The 21,868-nt window shown below is 44.0% G+C and overlaps 12 protein-coding genes across 12 annotated transcripts; 5 read left to right on the plus strand and 7 right to left on the minus strand.

Moving 5' to 3' along the window:
- Window positions 1–107: 107 nt before the first annotated feature.
- L201_004102 (uncharacterized protein) lies at window positions 108–865 on the plus strand (the record flags this gene model as incomplete). The annotated part of the gene is made up of 7 exons (XM_066219850.1): window positions 108–134; window positions 177–247; window positions 292–310; window positions 358–445; window positions 489–581; window positions 627–682; window positions 737–865. 7 exons carry the CDS (start codon window positions 108–110, stop codon window positions 863–865), a joined length of 483 nt encoding a protein of 160 aa, XP_066075947.1.
- Window positions 866–926: 61 nt separating this feature from the next.
- L201_004103 (pyridoxal kinase) lies at window positions 927–2,300 on the minus strand (the record flags this gene model as incomplete). The annotated part of the gene is made up of 5 exons (XM_066219851.1): window positions 927–1,650; window positions 1,699–1,810; window positions 1,859–2,056; window positions 2,099–2,182; window positions 2,237–2,300. 5 exons carry the CDS (start codon window positions 2,298–2,300, stop codon window positions 927–929), a joined length of 1,182 nt encoding a protein of 393 aa, XP_066075948.1.
- A 432-nt stretch (window positions 2,301–2,732) lies between these two features.
- Window positions 2,733–5,122, minus strand: L201_004104 (chaperone DnaK; the record flags this gene model as incomplete). Its single annotated transcript, XM_066219852.1, has 7 exons — window positions 2,733–2,840; window positions 2,898–4,494; window positions 4,548–4,626; window positions 4,681–4,763; window positions 4,819–4,851; window positions 4,907–4,974; window positions 5,060–5,122. 7 exons carry the CDS (start codon window positions 5,120–5,122, stop codon window positions 2,733–2,735), a joined length of 2,031 nt encoding a protein of 676 aa, XP_066075949.1.
- A 485-nt stretch (window positions 5,123–5,607) lies between these two features.
- L201_004105 (uncharacterized protein) lies at window positions 5,608–7,800 on the minus strand (the record flags this gene model as incomplete). The annotated part of the gene is made up of 8 exons (XM_066219853.1): window positions 5,608–5,684; window positions 5,743–6,612; window positions 6,660–6,727; window positions 6,774–6,871; window positions 7,066–7,113; window positions 7,163–7,384; window positions 7,437–7,676; window positions 7,732–7,800. 8 exons carry the CDS (start codon window positions 7,798–7,800, stop codon window positions 5,608–5,610), a joined length of 1,692 nt encoding a protein of 563 aa, XP_066075950.1.
- A 407-nt stretch (window positions 7,801–8,207) lies between these two features.
- On the plus strand, window positions 8,208–8,867 carry L201_004106 (uncharacterized protein; the record flags this gene model as incomplete). Its single annotated transcript, XM_066219854.1, has 5 exons — window positions 8,208–8,364; window positions 8,412–8,499; window positions 8,552–8,624; window positions 8,677–8,736; window positions 8,790–8,867. The coding sequence occupies 5 exons, from the start codon at window positions 8,208–8,210 to the stop codon at window positions 8,865–8,867; spliced, it is 456 nt and encodes a 151-aa protein (XP_066075951.1).
- A 54-nt stretch (window positions 8,868–8,921) lies between these two features.
- On the minus strand, window positions 8,922–9,832 carry L201_004107 (nuclear cap-binding protein subunit 2; the record flags this gene model as incomplete). The annotated part of the gene is made up of 6 exons (XM_066219855.1): window positions 8,922–9,160; window positions 9,239–9,291; window positions 9,443–9,472; window positions 9,524–9,569; window positions 9,624–9,720; window positions 9,773–9,832. 6 exons carry the CDS (start codon window positions 9,830–9,832, stop codon window positions 8,922–8,924), a joined length of 525 nt encoding a protein of 174 aa, XP_066075952.1.
- Window positions 9,833–10,212: 380 nt separating this feature from the next.
- L201_004108 (uncharacterized protein) lies at window positions 10,213–14,798 on the plus strand (the record flags this gene model as incomplete). Its single annotated transcript, XM_066219856.1, has 25 exons — window positions 10,213–10,248; window positions 10,309–10,716; window positions 10,759–10,831; window positions 10,875–10,965; window positions 11,175–11,279; window positions 11,322–11,613; window positions 11,691–11,798; window positions 11,847–11,948; window positions 11,997–12,151; window positions 12,214–12,250; window positions 12,294–12,411; window positions 12,548–12,615; window positions 12,678–12,704; window positions 12,865–12,901; window positions 13,011–13,032; window positions 13,091–13,205; window positions 13,256–13,376; window positions 13,435–13,452; window positions 13,506–13,521; window positions 13,570–13,644; window positions 13,705–14,011; window positions 14,059–14,398; window positions 14,459–14,476; window positions 14,530–14,635; window positions 14,684–14,798. 25 exons carry the CDS (start codon window positions 10,213–10,215, stop codon window positions 14,796–14,798), a joined length of 2,910 nt encoding a protein of 969 aa, XP_066075953.1.
- A 670-nt stretch (window positions 14,799–15,468) lies between these two features.
- On the plus strand, window positions 15,469–15,778 carry L201_004109 (secondary thiamine-phosphate synthase enzyme; the record flags this gene model as incomplete). Its single annotated transcript, XM_066219857.1, has 2 exons — window positions 15,469–15,536; window positions 15,601–15,778. 2 exons carry the CDS (start codon window positions 15,469–15,471, stop codon window positions 15,776–15,778), a joined length of 246 nt encoding a protein of 81 aa, XP_066075954.1.
- An 81-nt stretch (window positions 15,779–15,859) lies between these two features.
- On the minus strand, window positions 15,860–17,563 carry L201_004110 (uncharacterized protein; the record flags this gene model as incomplete). The annotated part of the gene is made up of 8 exons (XM_066219858.1): window positions 15,860–16,191; window positions 16,244–16,412; window positions 16,470–16,569; window positions 16,622–16,853; window positions 16,902–17,002; window positions 17,062–17,231; window positions 17,282–17,346; window positions 17,404–17,563. 8 exons carry the CDS (start codon window positions 17,561–17,563, stop codon window positions 15,860–15,862), a joined length of 1,329 nt encoding a protein of 442 aa, XP_066075955.1.
- Window positions 17,564–18,178: 615 nt separating this feature from the next.
- Window positions 18,179–18,932, minus strand: L201_004111 (uncharacterized protein; the record flags this gene model as incomplete). The annotated part of the gene is made up of 4 exons (XM_066219859.1): window positions 18,179–18,403; window positions 18,487–18,614; window positions 18,677–18,790; window positions 18,866–18,932. 4 exons carry the CDS (start codon window positions 18,930–18,932, stop codon window positions 18,179–18,181), a joined length of 534 nt encoding a protein of 177 aa, XP_066075956.1.
- Window positions 18,933–19,215: 283 nt separating this feature from the next.
- L201_004112 (uncharacterized protein) lies at window positions 19,216–20,189 on the plus strand (the record flags this gene model as incomplete). Its single annotated transcript, XM_066219860.1, has 3 exons — window positions 19,216–19,480; window positions 19,549–19,797; window positions 19,852–20,189. The coding sequence occupies 3 exons, from the start codon at window positions 19,216–19,218 to the stop codon at window positions 20,187–20,189; spliced, it is 852 nt and encodes a 283-aa protein (XP_066075957.1).
- A 272-nt stretch (window positions 20,190–20,461) lies between these two features.
- On the minus strand, window positions 20,462–21,589 carry L201_004113 (succinate dehydrogenase, cytochrome b556 subunit; the record flags this gene model as incomplete). Its single annotated transcript, XM_066219861.1, has 5 exons — window positions 20,462–20,550; window positions 20,757–21,000; window positions 21,070–21,175; window positions 21,413–21,461; window positions 21,541–21,589. The coding sequence occupies 5 exons, from the start codon at window positions 21,587–21,589 to the stop codon at window positions 20,462–20,464; spliced, it is 537 nt and encodes a 178-aa protein (XP_066075958.1).
- Between the last annotated feature and the right edge of the window lie 279 nt (window positions 21,590–21,868).

The raw sequence follows: 21,868 nt of genomic DNA on the forward strand, positions 1-21,868 counted from the left end.
TCAATGGTTATCATCGATGAGGTGAGTCTCAAGTCGTTGCAGTTTGACGCTAACTGCATCTCAGCTAGGACGAGGCACCGCTCCACTCGAAGGTTTAGGATTGTCGCATGCTATTGCTGAATCGCTTATCAACCGTAAGGTATGTCAACCTGATTGGGACAAAGGCTCATCTTTAGGCTTTCGTATTTTTCACCACCCATTTCCATGATCTTGCCACAACGCTTGGCTCCCTACCCGGGGTAGTAAGGTACGTGCACCGGCGTATGTTCATTCAGCTGATGGAGAGTGTAGAATGCATTTAAGAGTACAGGTGAGCGACTTTTTGGGGACTGCTTCTTCATAGTAACGTTTGAGTAGGACAACAAGGTCGAAGACGAGAACAACGCTTTTTCAACAACCTTTCAATACAAGATTGATGAAGGACCCGCCATTATTGACCATTATGGTGAGTCAAGCCGAAATGTCTCCGTTGTTCTGACATCCTGCAGGACTGGAGCTCGCAAAACTAGCTTCTCTACCTGAAGCCGTTATGGTCCGAGCCAAAGACGTGGCCATGAGCTTGAGTGAACTAGAACAAAAAGGTAGGAGCATTACTCGCCGTTTACTATTGTTGACTGGCGATCTAGGCCGTGATTCGACTGCAAGCCAAGCTCTGGTAAACCGACGAAAATTGCTTTTCGAAGTGAGTGGTTGAGCATACCTTTGTGTCGGTTTATAACAGCTAATCGAATTTTAGCTCCGAGACAAGCTCCGACATATCATACAACACTCCAAGATGGACAATGATGCTCTCGCCGAGAGTCTAAGAACCGTGCAACGGGAAAGTCTTGTGGAGCTGCAAAAGACTTTCCACGCATGTGCTTAACGAATCTGTAGCTTAGTTAAGCGGCAAATACATCTGTAAACAGACCTATGGTATATGTATTTTACATCCCATGTTCAAGTACTGATGCCCAATCCAACTTCTGACCCGGCCACCCCTCTCCACCATTCACAATAAGCGTTCGTTCTTGTACGACACGTAGCTCCCTCAGTCGCATGCGTTTAGCCTTTCGGCGAGGGTCTCCAGGGTTTGACGGGTTGACAGCATCCAGTTCGGCATCGGATGGGATGACTGCGGAGTGCTGCTCGCCTGAAAGGTGGTGAAGAGGTCTGGGTGTTGCAGCACCAGATACACCTGTCTGTACTAAAGAATGGATGTGAGTGCGGAGTAGGATTTGTTGGACTGTCAGGAGAGCCTTTGATACTGCATAAGGTAAAGGTGGTAAATCGGATCGAGAATCTGGATTCTCAAAATGAGCCAATACCATAGCGGAAAAGAGATCTCCTACTCCGGAAAAATATCCTCGAATAGTCGGCAACGCAAAAGCCCAAGTTTGTATATCGCCATTTTGCCATGTACTGGCAAAGCACACCAACACTTCATCTTCTGGTTCACCCACCCCAACTGCATCGTACCATGGCGGTGTCGGGTCTGGTAATAGAGATAGATACGACGTTGGCGGGGGAGGAAGGTTGAGCTTGGTGACCAGTGAGATAGGAAGGGGTATAGAGGAGAAAGCGACATGCGATAGGGAATTGGTGGTATGAATATGTTGGAGAGCATCGTGCAGTGTAGTCATTGAGGTTATATTGATTCCAGAGAGCAATCTACGAAAACGTTAGCGATGTTCGAGAGGGCCTTCGGTGATTACTTACTCGACTTCGAATTGGTTGGGTGTGATTATACTAGCTATCTGTAGCATTTCCTTATAAATTGGAACAACATCCTCCGACACATAGAGACCAGTACCCATATCTCCCATGACCGCTATCGAAGAATATCAGCAACGTGTTCTGCAAATGATGACTTGCTTACGGTCTAGGACGTATAATCGTTCTGGATTGGCTTCCTTCATCTTTCGTATCTGCTCTGCAACCACTTTCAGTGCTTCAGCTCCCGGTACATATCCAGTTAAGATCCGGGAGTGGGCGACTAAGCCGTTCGTGGTGAGTCCTTCAAAGATGGCGCCGAGTTGTTCGGGAGTGGTTTTGTGTCCATTGGTATGTCCGTAACCTATATTGAGATCAGCATTATGCTTGAGTGATGTCAACTCACCTGTATGATTGGAAAATTGCACGGTATTTACAACATCGACATCATACCCAAGCATTTGAAGAGGAAAGGTTGCAGCTCGATTACCTGGAATATTAATAGGTCAGCATATATGCAGCGCAACTGGGATAATGTACATACCTACATAGCCCGAAACGACATGCGACTGGATGGACAGCACCCTCCCAGGATCGAGAGTAGACATGTTGTATAGATTGGTTTGAAAGTGATAGTTTTCACTAATGTACGCAACAAATGATTTCAATTTGACTGACACGATCATTTGTTTCTAGTCATCATTAAACCGGAGAACCGCACTCGATCAATTCCGTTATGGTCGGCGATTACCGATATTAATGGAATAATTTGGGAAAATCAGATTATTGCTCAACACTGTATGTTCGCCGATGCAACGTTGAGGCTATTCTATAATGAGAAGTGAATCTTCCTTGCATTTTTGACATTTTTACTACAATTAAATGGAGATGTCTATGTTAGACTATAATATGCTAAGTGGAAAGAGAGAATAATACTATCAAGATGCTGGGATCAAAACTATATCGAAAGCCAACCTGTCCTTTAGATATACATGAATCTTTTATTTTTGCTTCTAAACCTATACTTGTACACCAACGCCTTATTGTTTCTTTTCACCTTCAGATGATGATGATTCCGATGACTCGGAAGAAGCAGAAGATTCAGATCCTTCAGAAGCTCGGGATTCAGCGTTTCTCTTCTCGTAAACCTGTAAAACATTTTACGTTAGCACTGTCAATATATATGATAACGTTTTCATGCTCACCTTTTGGAACAAACCGAGGGAAGCTTGTTGAGCGGCATCTAAAGCGGATTTGATATCTTCTGGTTTAACACTAGCATCACCGGCAGCACCCTTGGCAGAGACTTCTCTAAGTTCACCAAGGAGTTTCTTGACTTTCTCTCGTTCTTCTTTATCAAGTTGAGATTCGAATTCAGCCATTGATTTCTCGGTATCTGTGACGAAACTTTCACCTCTGTTGGCTTCTTCAATAATTTGTCGCCGAGTTTTATCGGCTTCAGCGTATTTTTCAGAATCAGCAATCATTTGTTCGATTTCGGAATCGGCAAGACCGGATGATGAAGCGATGGTCATTGATTGTTCTCTGTTGGTGGCTTTGTCGATAGCGCCGACGTTAACGATACCATCGGCATCAATGTCGAAGGAGATTTGAATTTGAGGAACACCTTTTGGTGCAGGAGGAAGGCCGGTAAGTTGGAAATCACCAAGAAGTTTGTTGTCTCGTACTAATTCACGTTCACCTTGGTAAACTTTGACTTGAATAGCGGTTTGACCATCAGCGGCGGTGGAGAAGGTTTGAGATTTTTTGGTTGGAATAGTGGTGTTTCGGTTGATTAATCGAGTAAAGACACCACCAAGGGTTTCGATACCGAGGGAAAGAGGAGTAACATCGAGGAGGAGAATATCGGTAACGTTACCAGCAAGGACACCTGCTTGGATAGAAGCACCAATGGCAACAGCTTCATCTGGGTTGACACCCTTACTTGGCTCTCGACCAAAGACACCTTTGACGGTGTCGACTACTTTAGGCATTCTTGACATACCACCGACTAAGATGACTTCGTTAATTTCAGAAGCTTTGACACCGGCATCACTCAAAGCCTTTTTACATGGGTCGATGGTTCGGTCGACTAAAGGCTTGACAATAGATTCAAATCGAGCTCTTGTCAAGTTCAAGTTGATGTGTTGAGGACCTTCAGCGGTGGCAGTGATGTAAGGGAGTGATACGTCGGTGGCACCGGCACTCGATAATTCAACTTTGGCTTTCTCAGCAGCTTCTCTGATACGTTGAATAGCCATTTTGTCTTTGGATACATCGATACCGGTTTCTTTTTTGAATTCAGCGAGGATGTGGTTGACAAGAGCGATATCGAAATCTTCACCACCAAGATGGGTATCACCGTTGGTGGATTTTACTTCGAATACACCTTTTTGCATTTCGAGGATGGAGATATCGAATGTACCACCTCCCAAATCGTAGACGGCAATAACAGCTGAGTCGGATTTGTCGAGACCGTAAGCAAGAGCGGCAGCGGTAGGTTCGTTAATGACTCGGAGAACCTCGAGACCAGCAATGGAACCGGCATCTTTGGTAGCTTGTCGTTGGGAATCGTTGAAGTAAGCTGGGACAGTGATAACGGCGTGTTTGACAGGTTTACCGAGGTATGCGGCAGCAGTATCCTTCATTTTTCCGACAACGAAAGCACCGATTTGTGATGGCGAGTATTTTTCTCCACGGGCCTCAACCCAAGCATCTCCGTTGTTGTGAGCGACGATTTTGAATGGAACGTTGGCAATATCTTTTTGTACTTCAGCGTCTTTGAATTTTCGACCGATTAATCTGATAAAAAAGTTTAGTAATGATCAACTTCTTAAAAACATACAACTACTCACCGTTTAGAGGCAAAGATGGTGTTTTCACCGTTAACGACTGCTTGTCGTCTGGCAGGTTGACCGACTAATCGTTCTCCATCTGATACAGGTGGACATTAGCTCTACTCGAAGCGGATAAACCGAACAAACGTACCTTTGGTGAAAGCGACAACTGAAGGGGTAGTTCTAGCACCTTCAGCGTTTTCTAATACTTTTGGTGAACCACCTTCAAAGATACTGCAGAGCAATGTCAGCGTGTGACTCCCAAGGAGCAAGAGCGGAGATAACTCACGAGACACAAGAGTTGGTGGTACCGAGATCGATACTACAATATCATTAGCCGCTGCGCCGCTTCATACCACGTTGCTCAATCCACTTACCCGATCACAGGTCCGGTTACCTTTCCACTGTTGAATCGTTTGGAGGTAAGGAGAGGGGAGGAAGTTCTCTACGATAATTCAGGTGGCAAGGATGTTTTGAATTAGTTGACTATCGATCGAGATGTGGAGGCAATTTTCAACAGATATACTTACAGCGACATTTCGCAAAGGACTAAGAGTTGAGCTTGATCGGAGTGAACGAGCGACCGAGTACATTTTGGTGACTGTATCGATTTTTTGAAAGTGAAGAATGGAAGAAAAGAAATAGGAAACAACGGTTTAATGTTGAAGAAGTAGGCAAAGTCAAAAGAAAAAAAAAAAAGAGATTTTGACTAATAAGGATGATGGGTAATAAGACATCTAGCGAATTCTATAAACTGACAGCGATGAAATTGAAAAAAATGATCCCGTCGGACACAATCGGCAATATCACCATAATAAATCAACTAGTATCATCTAATTACGTACCCCATTTACAACATACAGTTTTACCCACTTGTCATGAATTCCCGCAGTGGCAAACGGTACGTATCTAGACGCTACAACGGCCATAACGATCATTGGATATGTATATACACATGCATGTAACATAGTTGGGACTTTTTACAACAATCTTAAGACTTCTCATCCTTTTGGACATGATACAACATGCTTTCCGGCCAATTTTCACTGGATGAACGTCCTCGACTCTACTTGTGTATCTAAATCGAATGGGTTTCTACTCCAATTACGCGTACTCCCTTCTTCCTAGGTATGGCATCGGTGAGTTGATTGCAACCTGTATCAGTACCCAAAATGTCAGGATAGCAAAACGACAAGTAGAAATAATGACTCACCCCAAACTCGAAGCAGTTCAATCTCGTTACACCCGTCCAGGACATCTTTCACCGTGAAATCAGTCACTTGTCTACACCAGCCTATATTCAATTCCTTGAGGTGTTTGCACTTGACTAAAGTTTCGAGACCATCTTTTGAAGTCTCCCGCCAGCCTAATAAATTTAATCTTTCGACAGTGGCACCAGAATGAGCAACCAATGCCTGCAATGCTCCCTCTTTGAGGTCATGTCCTTTTTCCAGATCTATCCATTCCAATCCAGGTCTGTTTTGTGCTTGTAGAGACTTGAAAAATGCTTCGACACCTTCATCCGTCAGCTCAACGACATTGCGAAGAGTGAGACGACGAAGACCAGGGCAGTTGGTAGCGATAGCCGGTAGAATAGCGTCTGTCAGATCTGAATTATCCGATAAATCGAGGCTTTCCAAACTCTTGCCAACCGCTGAAAGGAGATCTATAACGGCATCATCTGTCAATGGTGTGCCGGCTGCCGAAAGATCGAGTGATGTAAGCTTTTTGAGGGATTTGAGAGCAACGAGACAGTCGTTGTTCAGTTGACCTATCTCAGCCAGTCGGAGTTCGGTTATGTTCGGGCAAGATTTGACTAAAACTTCTATAATTTCGAGATCAATTCGAGGGGATTGAGTGACGAGTAAAGTTTCTAAGCGCTTTCCAGTGGATTTGAACAAATCGATCCAGCCTGGCTTCCTAACAAGGAAGGGTCCAAATAGCTCGAGATGTTTCAATTGCTTCAACGATTTCCCCCATGCAGTAAGCGCTTCAGCTGAAAGCTGACCACACAAGTGTAAGTGGAGAGCCGTGAGATTAGGGCATAATGTTGACATGGTGATAAACGCCTCGGGTGTAAGACCTACTAAAGTTAGCAACGATTTGTCATAAAGGGGTAATTCAACTCACGAGTACAATCGTACATTGTAAGGGAGTCTCTATCTGGAGAGTAGAATAATTGAGCTGTTTCCGCGGTTCTAGGTGAATATCAGCACGAGTCACAAATATATTTGGACCACTCACAACCGCCGACTCTTGGAAATGATTCTGCAGACTTTATCCATGTTTATACCACCGATATCACCCAATTGTTCAACGTCTTCAATATATTTACCGATAAGCTGACATGTTAGCTTTGTTACCGTGAAGTTCAACATACCTGGATGCAAATATCCCCAAGCGCTGTAGCTCCCTTCTTTTGTTCGTAGTGAACTACTTTAGCTCTGTCTTCTTTCTTTCCTACAACCTTTTTTTTCACCGGAGCCTTTTTGACTTTTGCAAATGGGTCAATGCCAAGTGTATAACAGCAATTCACACAAAGGTATGTACTATTGTTGGTGGGATGTTCTTTGGTGTAGGCAGTCTAGTGGTATATTAGCTGGATATTGCTAACAACCGAGAATATGACATACCACTGTAAACCGTTTAGCACATTGACCGCATTCCATAAACTCTCCTACAGCCTTGAGAGGGCCCGGAGCCACAACTGATGCGGCTGGTGCAGTGATAGGGGCTCCTGACGCTGGAGTCTTGTTACTGGGTCCAGCCTCCTCTGCATCTAAATCATCAGAGTCGATAGAGGTTGCACGGGTTCTTTTAGCATTCGGCCCGGAATGATCAGAAGCAGTATCGGTCTTGAGAACAAGTCAGCTTACGTGAGCTTCATTATATGAGTCATAAACTCACAGTATTCGCTCTTTTTCTCTTATTGGTCTCTTCGATCAATTCCAGTGTACCGTCGCCTGCTTGACTAGGTCCACCCACTACGCTCTGAGCAGTGACAGCTCCGGCAGGATCTAGTTCATCTGTAGGGTTCAATGCTGGCCCATCATGAGCCAGTACTGGATGTTCCTCGTTATTCTCTGCATTGATACTAGATGTGTTTCCCCAAGTAGTCAGTCTGGTAGATGGCTCAACTCCAAGTCCCTATATAGCGAATATCAGATAAAGCTCAGTTGGGCATGGGAGATGTACAACTCACCGCGAGGAAGGAAGTGAGCGCTGACGCTGGTCCTCTGACTCCTCCTGCTGCTCTTCGATTTCTCGACATTCCGTGCTTGAGATTGCTTTATTCTATCTGAAAACAGACAGAAAAGCGATACTCAACAGTATGGTTAGCTTAGGTGGCCAAAAAGTAGAAAACAGAGATAACCTTGTGGGTCAATTGAAGTGGAGGTAGACTCAAGTTGACGCGACTGCCACAAAAATTAAAACTGTGTTACTCGCTAAAACGTGGTATAATCGTAATGGCAAACTAGCATGCCTACCACCGTGAAAGGCTCGCGGCTCAAGGCTGCTTGATATGTTGAAAATGCACCAATTATTATCCGCTTAAATCACTTTGTTGTCATGTATTACTATCGACATTCATCATTCAACAGCATTGATAGCTTGTAGTGCTAGCATAAACTCGGCGTATCTTCCCTTGCCCAACCTCAGCATCTCGTCAGATCCATCATGGCCAGTCACAGACAAGCTGTCCTTACCGACCAACCTTACACCGACCCCAACCCCCTTCCTTCATCTGTCCCACATGTCGACGAATTGGGTGTCACTTCGGCTCCATTGAAGAGTGCTTCTTTTTTCATAGGGCAACACTGTAAGGAAGTAAACGGTACGTTTGTTGATCAAGCTGTCATCATGTCTGATTAGTTATTATAGAGGATTTCATGTTGTGTAAGCAAGAAAACCGAGATCCAGCACATTGTTTATCAGAAGGTAGAAAAGTAACACGGTGTGCGGCTGATGTGTAAGTTGTTCTTGCTTCATCCTACAACTCACCCAAGCTGATGATTCTGCAGTATTGGAAAAATAAAAGAATCATGTCTCGCTGAATTTGATGCCCATTGGCAATGTTTGGAAAAAAACAATCAGGTTCGTGACGGTTTGATAATATTTTTGTTTAACCTGCTAATGTTTCGCATAGTATTTCCAAGCATGTCGAAAACCGGAGAAGGCTCTTAATCAATGTGTATTCACAAAATTAGTGAGTTCACTTATCATAAAATCTTGCTGACATGTGTACAGAACCTTAGCAAGAATATTCCTGGCTCACCGGAAGGTCAACCTCAAATTCACGAAAAAGCATCACCTATTTTCACTCGAGTACAAAAATAGAGATATATTTGTGACATGCAGCATATTATACATTAGGTATTTACATAGGAATGTCTATTCATCGTCACGTTCTCCTCGCAATCGTTTCTCATCTTCCCTTCGTTCAATATCTTCGTCCTCGCTTCGATCTCTCTTTTGACGATCACCACCACTATCTTCACCTCTGGGTACATCTGCTCCAGCCATACCAAGTCCACCGACAGCAGCATATGTATCGAATTGTATTTGAGACCGTAATCGTTCTTGTTCTTGTCTTCGCTTTTCCTCCTCCAGACGTTGATGACCCCAACCACCTGATTATCAGCGTAGCTCAGCTTGAACGCAAACTCACCTCTTCCACTATCGTATTCTTGCCTAAACTCGTCCCTTACTTGACCACCACTCTTTCCTCTTCCAAACTGTCTGCCCTCCTTGTACCCTGGATCTATATCACATCTGATAACTCGTTCATCTAATTTTGTACCAGAGATATATCTTAAGCAGTCCACGGCTTCGGAATGCAGGAAATATTCGACAAATGCAAAACCGCACGGTGTTCTAGCAGAGTCAGCTTTGTCACCCAGCATACGACTTACTTTTGATGTCGGTCTAAGCCCATAATGATTCTGAACGTAATTTAGCGCAACTTCCATGGGGAGCTTGATGAGCAAGCTTACCTTTTAACGCCTCCTCCTTCTTCCGGTCGAGCACAGGTTGAAAAGACTGAAATATCGATCAGCTACTGAATGAGCATGAAGGAGGATTGACTAGACTCACGCTCATACATTTGGGCTTCCGTGGTGTAGAAACTAAGGTTGCCAACATAGAGTGTACTGGATTGAGACAGTAAACGTCGTTCAGTCTCTCGGTCAATCTGAAAGCCAAGTCAGCATAACAACCAATTGAGAGACAGATTCCACACCCACTTCTGATCTATTGTCCCTATATGAGGAAGGCTGATCCAGACATGTCACTACTTGGGCCATCTTGCTTGCGTCTCAACACTGTTATATAACCTTTGCCTCTGATCAAGTTGAATGATAATCAGAAATTGAGGTTTCAACATTTCGATATGTTGAACGTTAACTTAAATGATCAACAATATGAGCAAGTACAGATTCGACCGTGGGAAAGTGAGAGTCATTACCGGTAACTTATGACAAAGTTGTACGCGTGCGCTGTTGTCATCGTTGATCGTACATTTATATATCCTCAATATTTCAACCTTCATTCTATTCTGAACCAATAACAAAGTCGTCCTCGCAACAGGCAGCAAGACATAACGTACTGATCAGACCTCTATAAAGGAATTCCGGCTCGAAAAGCTGATTCAACAAACGACGGCAACTCCTTCAGGCATTACAGGATGCCTGAAAATACCGAGCTTAGTGATGCGGATAAGGTAAATCAACCCTCATAGCAACATTCTTTGGTTCACCTGCTTACTACTCCTTCTATCTAGATCCGCTTGAAGCGTCTAGCAAGACTTGGAACGTCAACTCCCACTCAGCAGGAATTTTCTAAGGACACCCAAGATCCCTCCACATCGTCAACTCCCATTGCCCATACACCCGTGTCAGCTGGATCACGACTCCTTTCGACTCCTCAACCTAATATCCCTTCTACCGCTAATGCTTCTTCCTCCTCCAACAGCAAGCCAGCCCCAGCCGCCTCTGCAACAACCACTCCTGCTAAGGCCGCAGCTAAACCCTCCCTCTCTGTCGGTAAACGACCTGCATCATCGACACCGTCAACCGAGCCTGTTGGACCAAGGGTAGTGGCTTCTAAACCCTCTAACACCCTCGCCAAGGTCGATTATGGATCATGGCAGTCTAAAAAAGTTGGAGAGATTTTCTCTGTCACATTAAGCGTAAGTCTGTGTAGTGTAGGATTCGGCTAACGGAAATTTCAGAAACAAATAGCGGAAGAAAAAAATTGGAATCTGTGTTGGTTGAAAGGTTTACAAGAAGAATTGACGGAGGAAAGTGAGTCACCCATGAAACAACAATCAGCTAAATACATATGTAGATAATCCTCAACCGCTTCAGACTACAATCGAATTGGCAGATCGTCTTCTCATAGCCAGATTGTCGTTAGATACTGCTGCAATGGCCACATCGTGAGTACAGATCCTCAAGGGTAATCACTAATCATTAGGGATGATCCCGATGCTTTATCTGTACTGGCTGGATTACCCACGGGAGAAACTATATTCGAATACTTGACGGGATGCTGGAAACGATTATATGGAGCCAATCGAGAATCTCATAAATATGTGAGTCGCTTTTTGCAAGGGAATTGCTGACAAGATTAGTCCTTCACGGACAGCGAAAAGGACGCTTGGTCAACCTCATTCAACAAACTGAAAGCGTTGATCATATCCTACTGTGGAATGACTTTGGAAGATCCTACCATGTTCCCGCAACCTCAAGAGTAAGTCCACATTGTTCAGGTCAGCTCGCTAATATTGTATAGCAAACCTGTGGGGCCTGCCGAATTTTTACCTCTACTCCTTTCTGTCACTGTCCCATCGAGCTCCAATGGTGATCAGTATTCATCTGCCTCTCAGCCTCCTGTTCTCGTCCAGAATGGAGCGCTGTCCAACGCAGATTTACTGCCATTTTTGAACGATTTAGCAATTGGATTTCCAAGCGACACCATGGCTGATGTAATCACGCCCACCTTGAGTCTCTTTTTCCAAGAATGGTATAAAATCACACCAACGCCTGATATTCTAGGTCCCGATTGGCGAAGATATCTCGGAGCTGTAGCTTTGCTCCTGCAAGTCAAGTCTATCGCCGCTTTGGTAAGTTGAGCATGATGTAGGATCATGCTGACAAACAGCTTCCTTCCCTTCCCGTTTGGGTAGCACCGGAGGTGACAGCGCCCAAGCTTGAATGGCAATCTTTGTTGGGTCCCCTCACCAGATTGAGTGTCTTTCCTCGAGAATTTGTACGTCTTTCGTTCACCTGAGTTTGTACTTAGCTAACATCCCATCAGCCGGAAATCTGGAAAACTTATTTCTCAAATCCTACTGAGAGGAAAAAGGAGGATATCGAGGCAAATAAAAGCAATTTACGATACACATTAGGCGGCCTTCACGTGAGTGATCTGGGTACTGTTCAACCTCACATTGCTGATTTATCGTAGACTTCTTTATTCAACATCTATAACGCTATTGTCCGGGCATCACCGGAATCGCGTGAAGGTGTATTAGACTTTTTTGCCTTGACTCTTAAGCTGAATGAGAAGCGTGCAGGCATGAGAGTAAGTCAAGAAGCTGCGAAATCTGGCTTACAATTCAGGTGGACCCACGAACCGTTTCATCCGATGGATATATGACAAATCTCTCTATGGTACTTCTTAGACTGTTCGAGCCTGTCATGGATGCGCAATTCTCAAAAGTAAGTTGAGGATAACAGTAGAGCTTTGCTGATTCATGTATAGATCGACAAGGTAGATATATCGTATTACAAAATTTCCAAACGAGTTGATATTACCGAAGAAACCAAAATCAAAGGGACAAAGGAGGAAGCAGATGAATATTTCGGTAATGCAATGGAAGGTAAGTAAACCGATATAGATTCACGCTGACATCGCAGTCGAAACTAAACCAAACTTCATTTCGGATTTATTCTTCCTTACAAACGCTTTTGTACACCTGGGAGTAATCAAAACTCTCGGAACCCGTACGAGGGCAGAGAAGAATATGTCTGAGATCGAAAAAGATCTCAAACGAACCGAGGCGCAAAGGGGTTCTTGGGCAGGGGTAAGTCCGAATCCCAGTTATCTTCCGCTGACGATTCTCAGAATCCGGCAATGGAAACTCAGGGCGAAGCAGCAATCAAGAAGTTGAAAGTGAGTTTATTACTGGATATGGTCAAGCTGATCAATTAGTCCGATATTGCAACTTTGCATGCGTCTCTTCACGCCTACGATACCCAGCTATTGGATCCAGCCATGATCAGATTGAATGTCTCCTTTTTCGGTTTCCTCATGACCTGGCTCATACGTTTAGTCGACCCTTCTCACAATTATCCTTCGTCCCCCATATCGTAAGTGTTTCGTCAAGGGAATCCAATTAACGAGATAGTTTACCCCTTCCTGCCGAGTCACCACTGGAATTCCGTATGCTGCCCGAGTATCTTTTCGACAACATCACAGAGTACTTCGACTTTTTAGCGAGGTAGGTGAAGGAATATGCTCATACACTTCATCTCGCAAGTTCGCTAACGACCTCACAGGTATCATCCAGACGCTTTAGACGATGTCGACAAGGACATACTCATCACCTTCGTCATTACATTCCTTTCGCCAAATTACGTCAACAACCCTTTCCTTAAAGCCAAGCTCGTATCGGTGAGTACATGTATCTGATTCATGATTAGCTGGGCTGATGTCTTTGCCAGATCTTGTCTTATGGCCTGTGGCCAATGGGCTATTGGCGCAAAGGAGCTTTGTTCGACCGATTAAGTGTTCATAGCTTATCAACCGAATTTCTCATGCCAACTTTGATCAGGTTCTTCATTGGTGAGTGCTGACGGAACGCAACATCGCTGACTGCAATCAGATGTTGAATCTACTGGAGGTCATACGCAATTTTGGGGTGAGTGGTTTGTGCACCATAATGCTTGACAATGCTGACAAGTGCTTTGACAGATAAATTCAATTTCAGGTATGTGACAGGTATAAAATAAAGGATTATCCTCACCCTAGTATATAGGCGTGATATCCAACGTATTTTCAAGTCTTTGTGGGAGAATCCTCTGCATCGAGAGGCTTTCGTGAAAGCAAGACAGTAAGTCTGTATCGCGATAACGAGTGACTGTGGGACGCTGACGTCCCCCGCCCAATTCAGTGACGATTTTGACCAATTCATCCGTTTTGTAAACATGTTGATGAGTGATACGACTTTCCACCTTGAAGAATCTCTTACTGGAATGGCCAAGATATCGTCGATACAAAATCAAATGGCCAATACCGAAGCATGGTCAGCATTACCTCAAAATGAACAACAGGACCAAGAAAGTCAAATGAGGCAAGCGGAAAGCTCGGCCCCTTTCCATACTCAGATGGGGTTAGAAAACGTTAAATTGATCCGAGACATTACCGCAACTACTAAAGAACCTTTCGTGACAGCAGAGATCGTTGATCGTCTGGCCGCTGTGAGTGAATAAGCCTTGTTGTGAGATAGTAGCTGACAACCCAAAAGTCGCTTGATGAGAATCTTGCCGTTCTTGTGGGCCCGAAGATGTCTGAACTCAAGGTCACCAACCCAGAGAAATACTCTTTCAAGCCGAAAGACTTGCTGGCAGCAATTGCCCAAATTTATCTCAATCTGGGCAACGAAGCAGATTTCATCCGTGCAGTCGCTAATGATGGTCGGAGTTATTCCAAAGAGCTGTTCGAAAAATTCGCTCGACTTCTGAAGAACCGAGCGATCATGACGGATGCTGAGGTCGCGGAGGTTATTAGCTTTACTCAGAAAGTAGAGGACATGAAGGCCACCATCCTCATGGAAGATGAAAGAGAAGTTCCGGATGAATTCCTTGGTAAGGTGCAGAATCTACACATACATGTAGATATCAATGCTGACCACGGCTTCCTTGCAGATCCCTTATTATCAACGCGTAAGTTTTTCTTATCCCTCTCACGGAACAGTTCAGCTGACCTCATTCACCAGTGATGAAAGACCCCGTTATCCTGCCTGTGTCTCGTGTGGTGATTGATAGAGGTACTATCCGAACCGTTCTTTTGTCCAAAGAGGTTGACCCGTTTAACAATGTACCGTAAGTGGTCGGCGGTACAGTACGAGATCTACGCTTATGTGTTTCCAGGCTCAAATACGAGGAATGCATCCCTGATACAGAATTGAAAGCGAAGATTGATGCTTGGCTTGCTGAGGGAAATACTCAGAAGGCTCCAGAAGTCATGGATGTAGACCACTTGTAGACTGAGTAACAAGAATGTATAGATATCGTGACGTCATGCATATAACCTAATCACAGTCTATATTGGCTTGTTCCAGAAAATAATCCGGATATTAATGGACAATCATGTTTTCATTACATGAAATAGTCTACATCTATTATTATCAGCATATAAGCCTATTTGCAAATTACTCTTCGTCTGACTAAACTAAAGCAAACATGCCTTGGCAGAAGACCTTGTAAGTAAGAAAGGCTGCTGCTTCTTCATGTTCATGCTAATCAATCCCTAATTCAGTACCTTGCCCGCACATACCAAGGGTATGCATCTTGTGAGTTTTGCTTTAGCAAGTGTGTACATGCAGTTTGTTGATATCAAGAACAGGTCACCAGTCATGTACTAAAAGAGATTGAAGAAGGTCTCAAGGGCATTGATATAGGGATTTTCACTCTAAATTGTCTTCACACTTCTGCTGGATTAACCGTAAGTCAATCGAAAACTCCGGTCTCGCATTGGCTTAAAATTTCTGACGCTGCTCCCTTGCTAGGTCAACGAAAACTGTGATTCGTAGGTGAAGATGTTTTGCCTATCAGAAAGGAATGGCCAAGCTGATAGACAGGTATACACAGCACTGTACGGACTGGTAAGCTTGGATTTTTGGAAGAGCCGATCGAAACTGACAGTAAATTCAGATATGGATATGGCGCTTGATACAATCGTACCAGAATCTTTACCTTGGGAACACACGGATGAGGGACCAGAGTAAGTTGTCATATGTATTCATCTCTCTTGATTGAAGCTGATGCATTTTTCTTTTGTATAATAGCGATTCTGTATCACACTTAAAAACCTCCCTCATCGGTAATTCAATTACTCTTCCTATCTCAAAAGGCAAGCTCGTCTTTGGAACTTGGCAAGGTATATACTTAGCTGAGTTCAGACACTCGGGTGCTGGATGGGGTGGTCGTGGTCAAGGTCGAAAAGTGATTGCAACTATTTTGTAAGTAGGTCATCATGAAAAGGCCGTACTCGCAGGCTGACTGTTTACTCAGACCATAAATTGTCTATCATGGTAGCATGATGCATTACATCAGGGATCTAGTAAACTGGACTACAGACCAGCCTTTGCGTTCCCATACCTTGTCAGTCAGTTTATCTGAGCTGTCCTGTATTCCCTTATGATCCTCCAAATCTTCCCGTAACAACAATTCTGAGGCTTTTCTTTTAACCTGAACCCTCAAACCTGCCCCCATGACATCTACAATAGCTAAACTTGCATTAAGACCGTAGACCATAGTGGCAGCATAGAAGAAATTGGCATTACCAGTACCGGTCAGAAGCCAGAGAGAATGTAAAAGCGGAAGGAGGATTGATGTGTAGAGGTGAACCGTTAGCGTGAAGAGGGGATGTCGAAGATCTGTTCCATTTCGTTAGAGCGGCTTTCGAAGGCAAACTCCAGTTGCACTTACTAGAGATTACTTCGGGAAAGCACCCTAATAATCCAGCCCACAATGCCATGTCCCCCAAATTGGGATAACTTTTCCACGTTCCGAAAATGCCAACTAAAATCACAGTTGCAAATAAAGGATCATCGGAGAATCGCAAGCAGATTGGGACCACATATATAAGGTTATGTAGCTACAAACGTATGTCAGTTGTTGATTCTACCAGCTATGAACGGAAAGATCAACTTACCTGGAAAACTCCAAGGAAGAAAGTACGGAAATGATCGAACATCTCAGTGAAGAAATACCACCACATTCCCACATTTGGTGTCAGGTCAGTGACATTGATACTAAATAGCATCGTAAGCTATAAATTCGCTTCATGGATGAGAGCGTACTCACATCACACCCCAAGTCTGAGCGATCCAACTTCGATCTGCCAAAATCCAGTTGAGACCACTGATCGCAGCATGCAAGGCGATATATTGTATGGTGACATGAAATACCGATGTCGATTTCTGAGCAATAGGCGATTCTTTCGTGAGAAGCATGACCAGAGGAGGTAGAAGCAGTAGAGGATATAACGAGGAATGGGATGCGATTGCCAATAAGCAGGTCGCTGGTAAGGAATGACCTGTAAATAAACGCATGTAAGCGAGCGTCATAGATCGCTTAGACGTACCAATTGCAGTTGTTGCGATAGCTCCGATCAGGATAGCATTATCAAGACTGACCGTCGATCTCGCAAGACAAGAAAGAATAGTATAAGGGTTGAACAAAAATCTGCAGATAGATCAGCATTGAGGTCACCTGCTATCGTTACAAGCGTAGAAATTACTTACAGTCCCGCTACCAGAAACTCTCTCTTCCTACTTTGAAACTTAGCCCGTGTCTGCCATATGCGTATCAAAGCTATACTACTGGCTATGTCGGCGAAAGTCCATAGAAGGGCAGTAAGAAGATAGGATGAGACCGGTAAAATGTAGGTGAAGAAAGCGAGATATACTGGAGACTGTTCCCTGTCAGCCAAAGCAGTATTTCTTTGAAAAAAGGCGAGCTTACATGGTAAAATACTCCTCCGTCATATGGGTTGGTTCCTCTTTCATAGATGAAGACTCCCTCTCTTACTATACCTCGGCGTCAGTGTGCCATATGTTTGAGCTGATTCGTCGCAAATAACTCACAGTTGCGGATCGAGGTTAACGGGGTAGATAATTCCGGTCTTCGTTCTAGAGCATGACACAATGCGGGAGCAGCAAGAAATAACGCCAGCCGTGCAGCTGCTCCAGCAGCAACTACAAGATGAGTCGACTGTGAAGAAGTCCAAGCTTTACCCTCGTCCATGATGTTTGCTGAGCATGGAATCATATGCAACAGAAACCAATGATCATGAAGTAATGAAAAAGTTAAAGAAAGCGACGCGACGTGGATGAACGATGATGATGAATGTTGATGTTCAGTTACTCATTCCGACGGAACTATCGCCCTTCATCGTCCTGTCCAAGTCTAGAAACATGTTAGGCTGGATTGTTCACAGACAGGAGCGATGCAACTTGGACGCAACTACAAAGATGAAAAGAGCAAGACATACTGCATATCGAACAACTAGAATAGTTCGAAGTGATATGATCGCGGCATCCGGGGTTATCAAGTGATCTCCCAACTTGATGCGATATTCAGCTTAAACTGTGCCTAGCAAATGGGATGTGACGTTTACTGACATCTATGGTCGTAGAAAGGGACCTAGAGGATCTCGTAAGCCAGAGTGGACATGGAGCATCTGGCATTAAGCAATCATTACATCATTATGGTCGTACAGTGTTCGAGATATGCTTTCGATATCCAGCCCCTCTAGCCAACTTTGTCCACTTGAACCTGACGGGCGGTATTTGCTGCTAGTTCTTTCATATATTGGTTGAGCAGTGTGATCCAGATCAATCTATCGTTTTTGAAACATTCCTATGTGTTCTTTTTGAGCGGTAGCTGTGATCTCTTTTCCTCCTCACTCGCACTATCACCATCGCTACTACTATCTGAGGAACTATCTTCGGTATCGTCTGATTCCTCTTCGTCTTCGTCGTCCTCATCGTCTTGAGCTAAGTCTGCTGGAGGTCGAGAATCGACTGTTGGTCCTAAATCACTTTTGGGATTCTGTGGAGCATCAAAAATACCAAGACCTAGATCCTGTTGATCGTGTCCATATCGATCAGTGATAATGCCGGCCTGTCATATATGCCTTTTGCGTTGATTAGTAGTAGACGACTTACCATAGCAATGGCTTGACCTCCATTGATCTTTTCCATATCCACTGAATCAGGATTTTCGGCAGCTCTCGCTAATAGTTCTTCATTTGATGCTCGAAATTGAGGGAGAAATGCTCGAACTCGCGCCAATGCTGAGGATTGGGTAACATGTCAGAATTTTCTACTGTCACAAACAAGGATAGTTCCGACTTACCATCACTTTCTGGCAGAGCAGTGGGTTTACTTGGAATAGGGTTTGAGAAAGATGAGACAGCCGGCGTACTCTGGACCGCAGCATTGGGCGTAGAGATACTGGACAGCAGACCACCTTGAAGAGAATATAAGGTGAATGCCGTCAGTATATACGAAACTACAGTAAACAGAAGGAGAAGAGCTGTCTTACCCAAACGTGCTTCTCTTGCCTGAGGTGACTCGACGTCTAATTTTTCTCTCGATGCAGGAGGTGACATGACGGTATTCAGTTTCCTCGGCTGTTCCTTGAGGTTGGTCAATCGAATTCAGCTGAAACTGTGCTAGGCCTAAACAGACGGATACTCTATAATCAATGGTGAACATAAAAGAGAAGCAGCATTGGATTAGCAGGTAAAAACTTTGTTAAATAAGATTTCCGGTTGATCAACCTCCACTTTTGGCTTCAGCTACTTTGAGTTATTTCTGTGGTTATCTCATTTCTTATTTCTTGCATCTCTCTCCGCTTATACCTGTGACTAAACGCATTCTTGGTCCCAAAGCATGAGCTCTTTTATCAGACCTGCTCGATCGATAACTTCACTGAGTCCTAAGGAGCTGCACAAATATCTGAAAGGACCCAAAACTCACCCTTTACATCTCACTGGTCTGATTTCTTCTTGGCCCGCTCTCGAAAAATGGAAGCTATCGGATGGATTGAAGGAGATGCGGGACTCGCTAGGCGCAGAAAAAGTAGTGGAAATAGAGCTGGGAAAGCAAGGAAGGGGCTACTTGCATTCTGATTGGCAGAGGGTGAATATGGGCTTTGGTAAGTCACTCATCTATCGACCTTCAGCTGTTGTACGCCTATCTGACATCGGAAAAATGCAAGTTTAGGTATATTTTTGGATGCTTTCATCTTCAACTTGATACCATCCTCGATGCCGAAGTCTGAGTTACCATCGGCATATCTAGCTCAGTCTGATCTGCTTGATAACTCACCAAAATTAGCTGAAGGTGTGCCGCCTTTACCGCATTTCTACGAGGGTGCAGAGAAAAGTCTATATCGAAGGACAGTCTGGATAGGACCCGAGAAGAGTTTTACCCCTTTTCATAAAGATCCTTACATAGGGATATATTCTCAGAGTGAGTGTCTACCTTACTAGACATCAGATCATCGGCTGAAAAGTTGTGATTCAGTCGTTGGTAGCAAGACATTTCATGCTTTACCTCCTGAAGCCGCCCAACATCTATCCCCTTCCAATCTTGCTAGACACACTAATACCTCTCAGATACCTCTCCCTGTTTCACGTATATTTCAAAGTTCCGAGCCTTCACTTGCTCCAGATGATCTCGCAGTTTTACCAAAGGATGTTCTGGATATTTGCCGATCACAACTGGAAAAGGCTTTTAAAATGAAAGGGGCATGTGCTGTAGAACTCAAGGCAGGAGAATCAGTGCTAGTACCGGAAGGGTGGTGGCATGCTGCAGAAGGTGGAGATGGGCCGGGAGTAGGAGTAGGCGCTTGGTTTAGATGAGCCATTAATGATGTATGAGATTTGATCGGATGATGATCATGAACCTTGTATACGTTTTACAATATGTAGATTAACGGAATATGTTACGATCACTATCATGAGAAAACGAAATCATCATAATAATACATGTCGTCTATGTAAAGAGACAATAAATGGATTAACTCGATCACTTAGATTGAAAGCCAAGGAAACGTTTTTTACGTCTTAACCTATACACATCGAATCTTCTTTGCCCATATCCACCTACAACCACCTTATAAAATTGTTATAGTTCATACGAAGAAAGCAAGGTAGACACTTGAGACAGCAGTAGCAGCCATGACTGCGTAACCGGTTGCGTAGACTCCCTTGATGGTGAGACCTGGAATTAATTTACATAATCATCAGCTGAAATTCCTGATAATTCCATTGTTCGATGTAACGATGTAACATTGCTTGATATATATATGAAAGTGCCCTCAGACGCAGAAGTGAGTGAAAAGAGAACGATATAGTCTCAATTTCGAGTCCATTCCAGCAGGTACATGCAGGATACCACTGAGGAAGTGATGTGAGACTGTAACTCACCCTTTCCGATATCCCATCCTAAATGTCTAATACCGTTGAAAGTGTGGAAGGTGAATGGAACGGCGAAGAGGAATTTGAGACCACCTTTTACCCATGTTGGGAGATCGGAGACAATGGAGATAAGGTGCGCAGAATCGATGACTGGGAAGATTGGATGAAGGAGGTAGGCAAGAGCACCGGCGTAAAGAGCACCTGAAAGGGCACAACCTGTGACTCGATTGGCGATCGATAAAACCCATGTTACCTATGAAACGGGTAAAACATCAATATGTAGCCATCTGTAAGTAGGGTAAAACTAAGCAAATTGACATACTTGAGGTTGGTAGATGGTAGCATGGGGAGAGTTTGGTCGATGTTGTCGTTGGGCGTTAAGGTAAGAAATACTTTCTGCTGGTGTCATGTTCTCGGTGGAAACGAATCTGAATATATGATAAATTCAATTGTCAATGCGCCGTCCCAGCTGCGATTGTCCAACCATCCTTTGACTTTGTAGTTTACGAAGACTCCAATTCCAATAGATCCGCATTTGTTGAATTTGAGCAGCCTCGCGTGACTGGCAGTATCCTTTCTTATTAAACCGATCGGTATCCGTACTTCTTCTTATCCAATGCCTACCCGCTATTGAGGTGGCGCTGTACCGAAAGACTGCAACTCACCTTCTTTGAGCAAGCATCAAACCTGGAGCGGAAGCTCTAAGCATCGAAGCTATAAATATTAACAATTCCCTGTCAGCCTTCCGTGACCCTCTAAAGACAACCCAAGTGAAATATCTTATCTGACGCACGCTTAGCTACCGCTCGGAAAAGGCTTTGTCGTACGAGTGAGGTGGACATGACTGAAGTTGATCTGAGTGGTGAGTGGTCAGAAAGATGTTTTTGACGATGACAACGACTTAAATGATGATTATAACAAGATGTTCAGAAGGGGATGCTCAAATAGATTAATGTGGTAAATGTTAGCTTGCATCTGTATTTGGTATTCTTCTCTTGCTATTCGTCAATCTCATTTTAAATCCAAGAAAGGCACACCACGTGGTTGTTCATCACCGGAACAAATCGGAAACTCTTATTATATTCCTCTTCTTCGTTATATCTTAGTTACGTAAGTTGCGA

This window comes from Kwoniella dendrophila, chromosome 5 (assembly GCF_036810415.1).
Source record: "Kwoniella dendrophila CBS 6074 chromosome 5, complete sequence".
Lineage (NCBI taxonomy): Eukaryota > Fungi > Basidiomycota > Tremellomycetes > Tremellales > Cryptococcaceae > Kwoniella > Kwoniella dendrophila.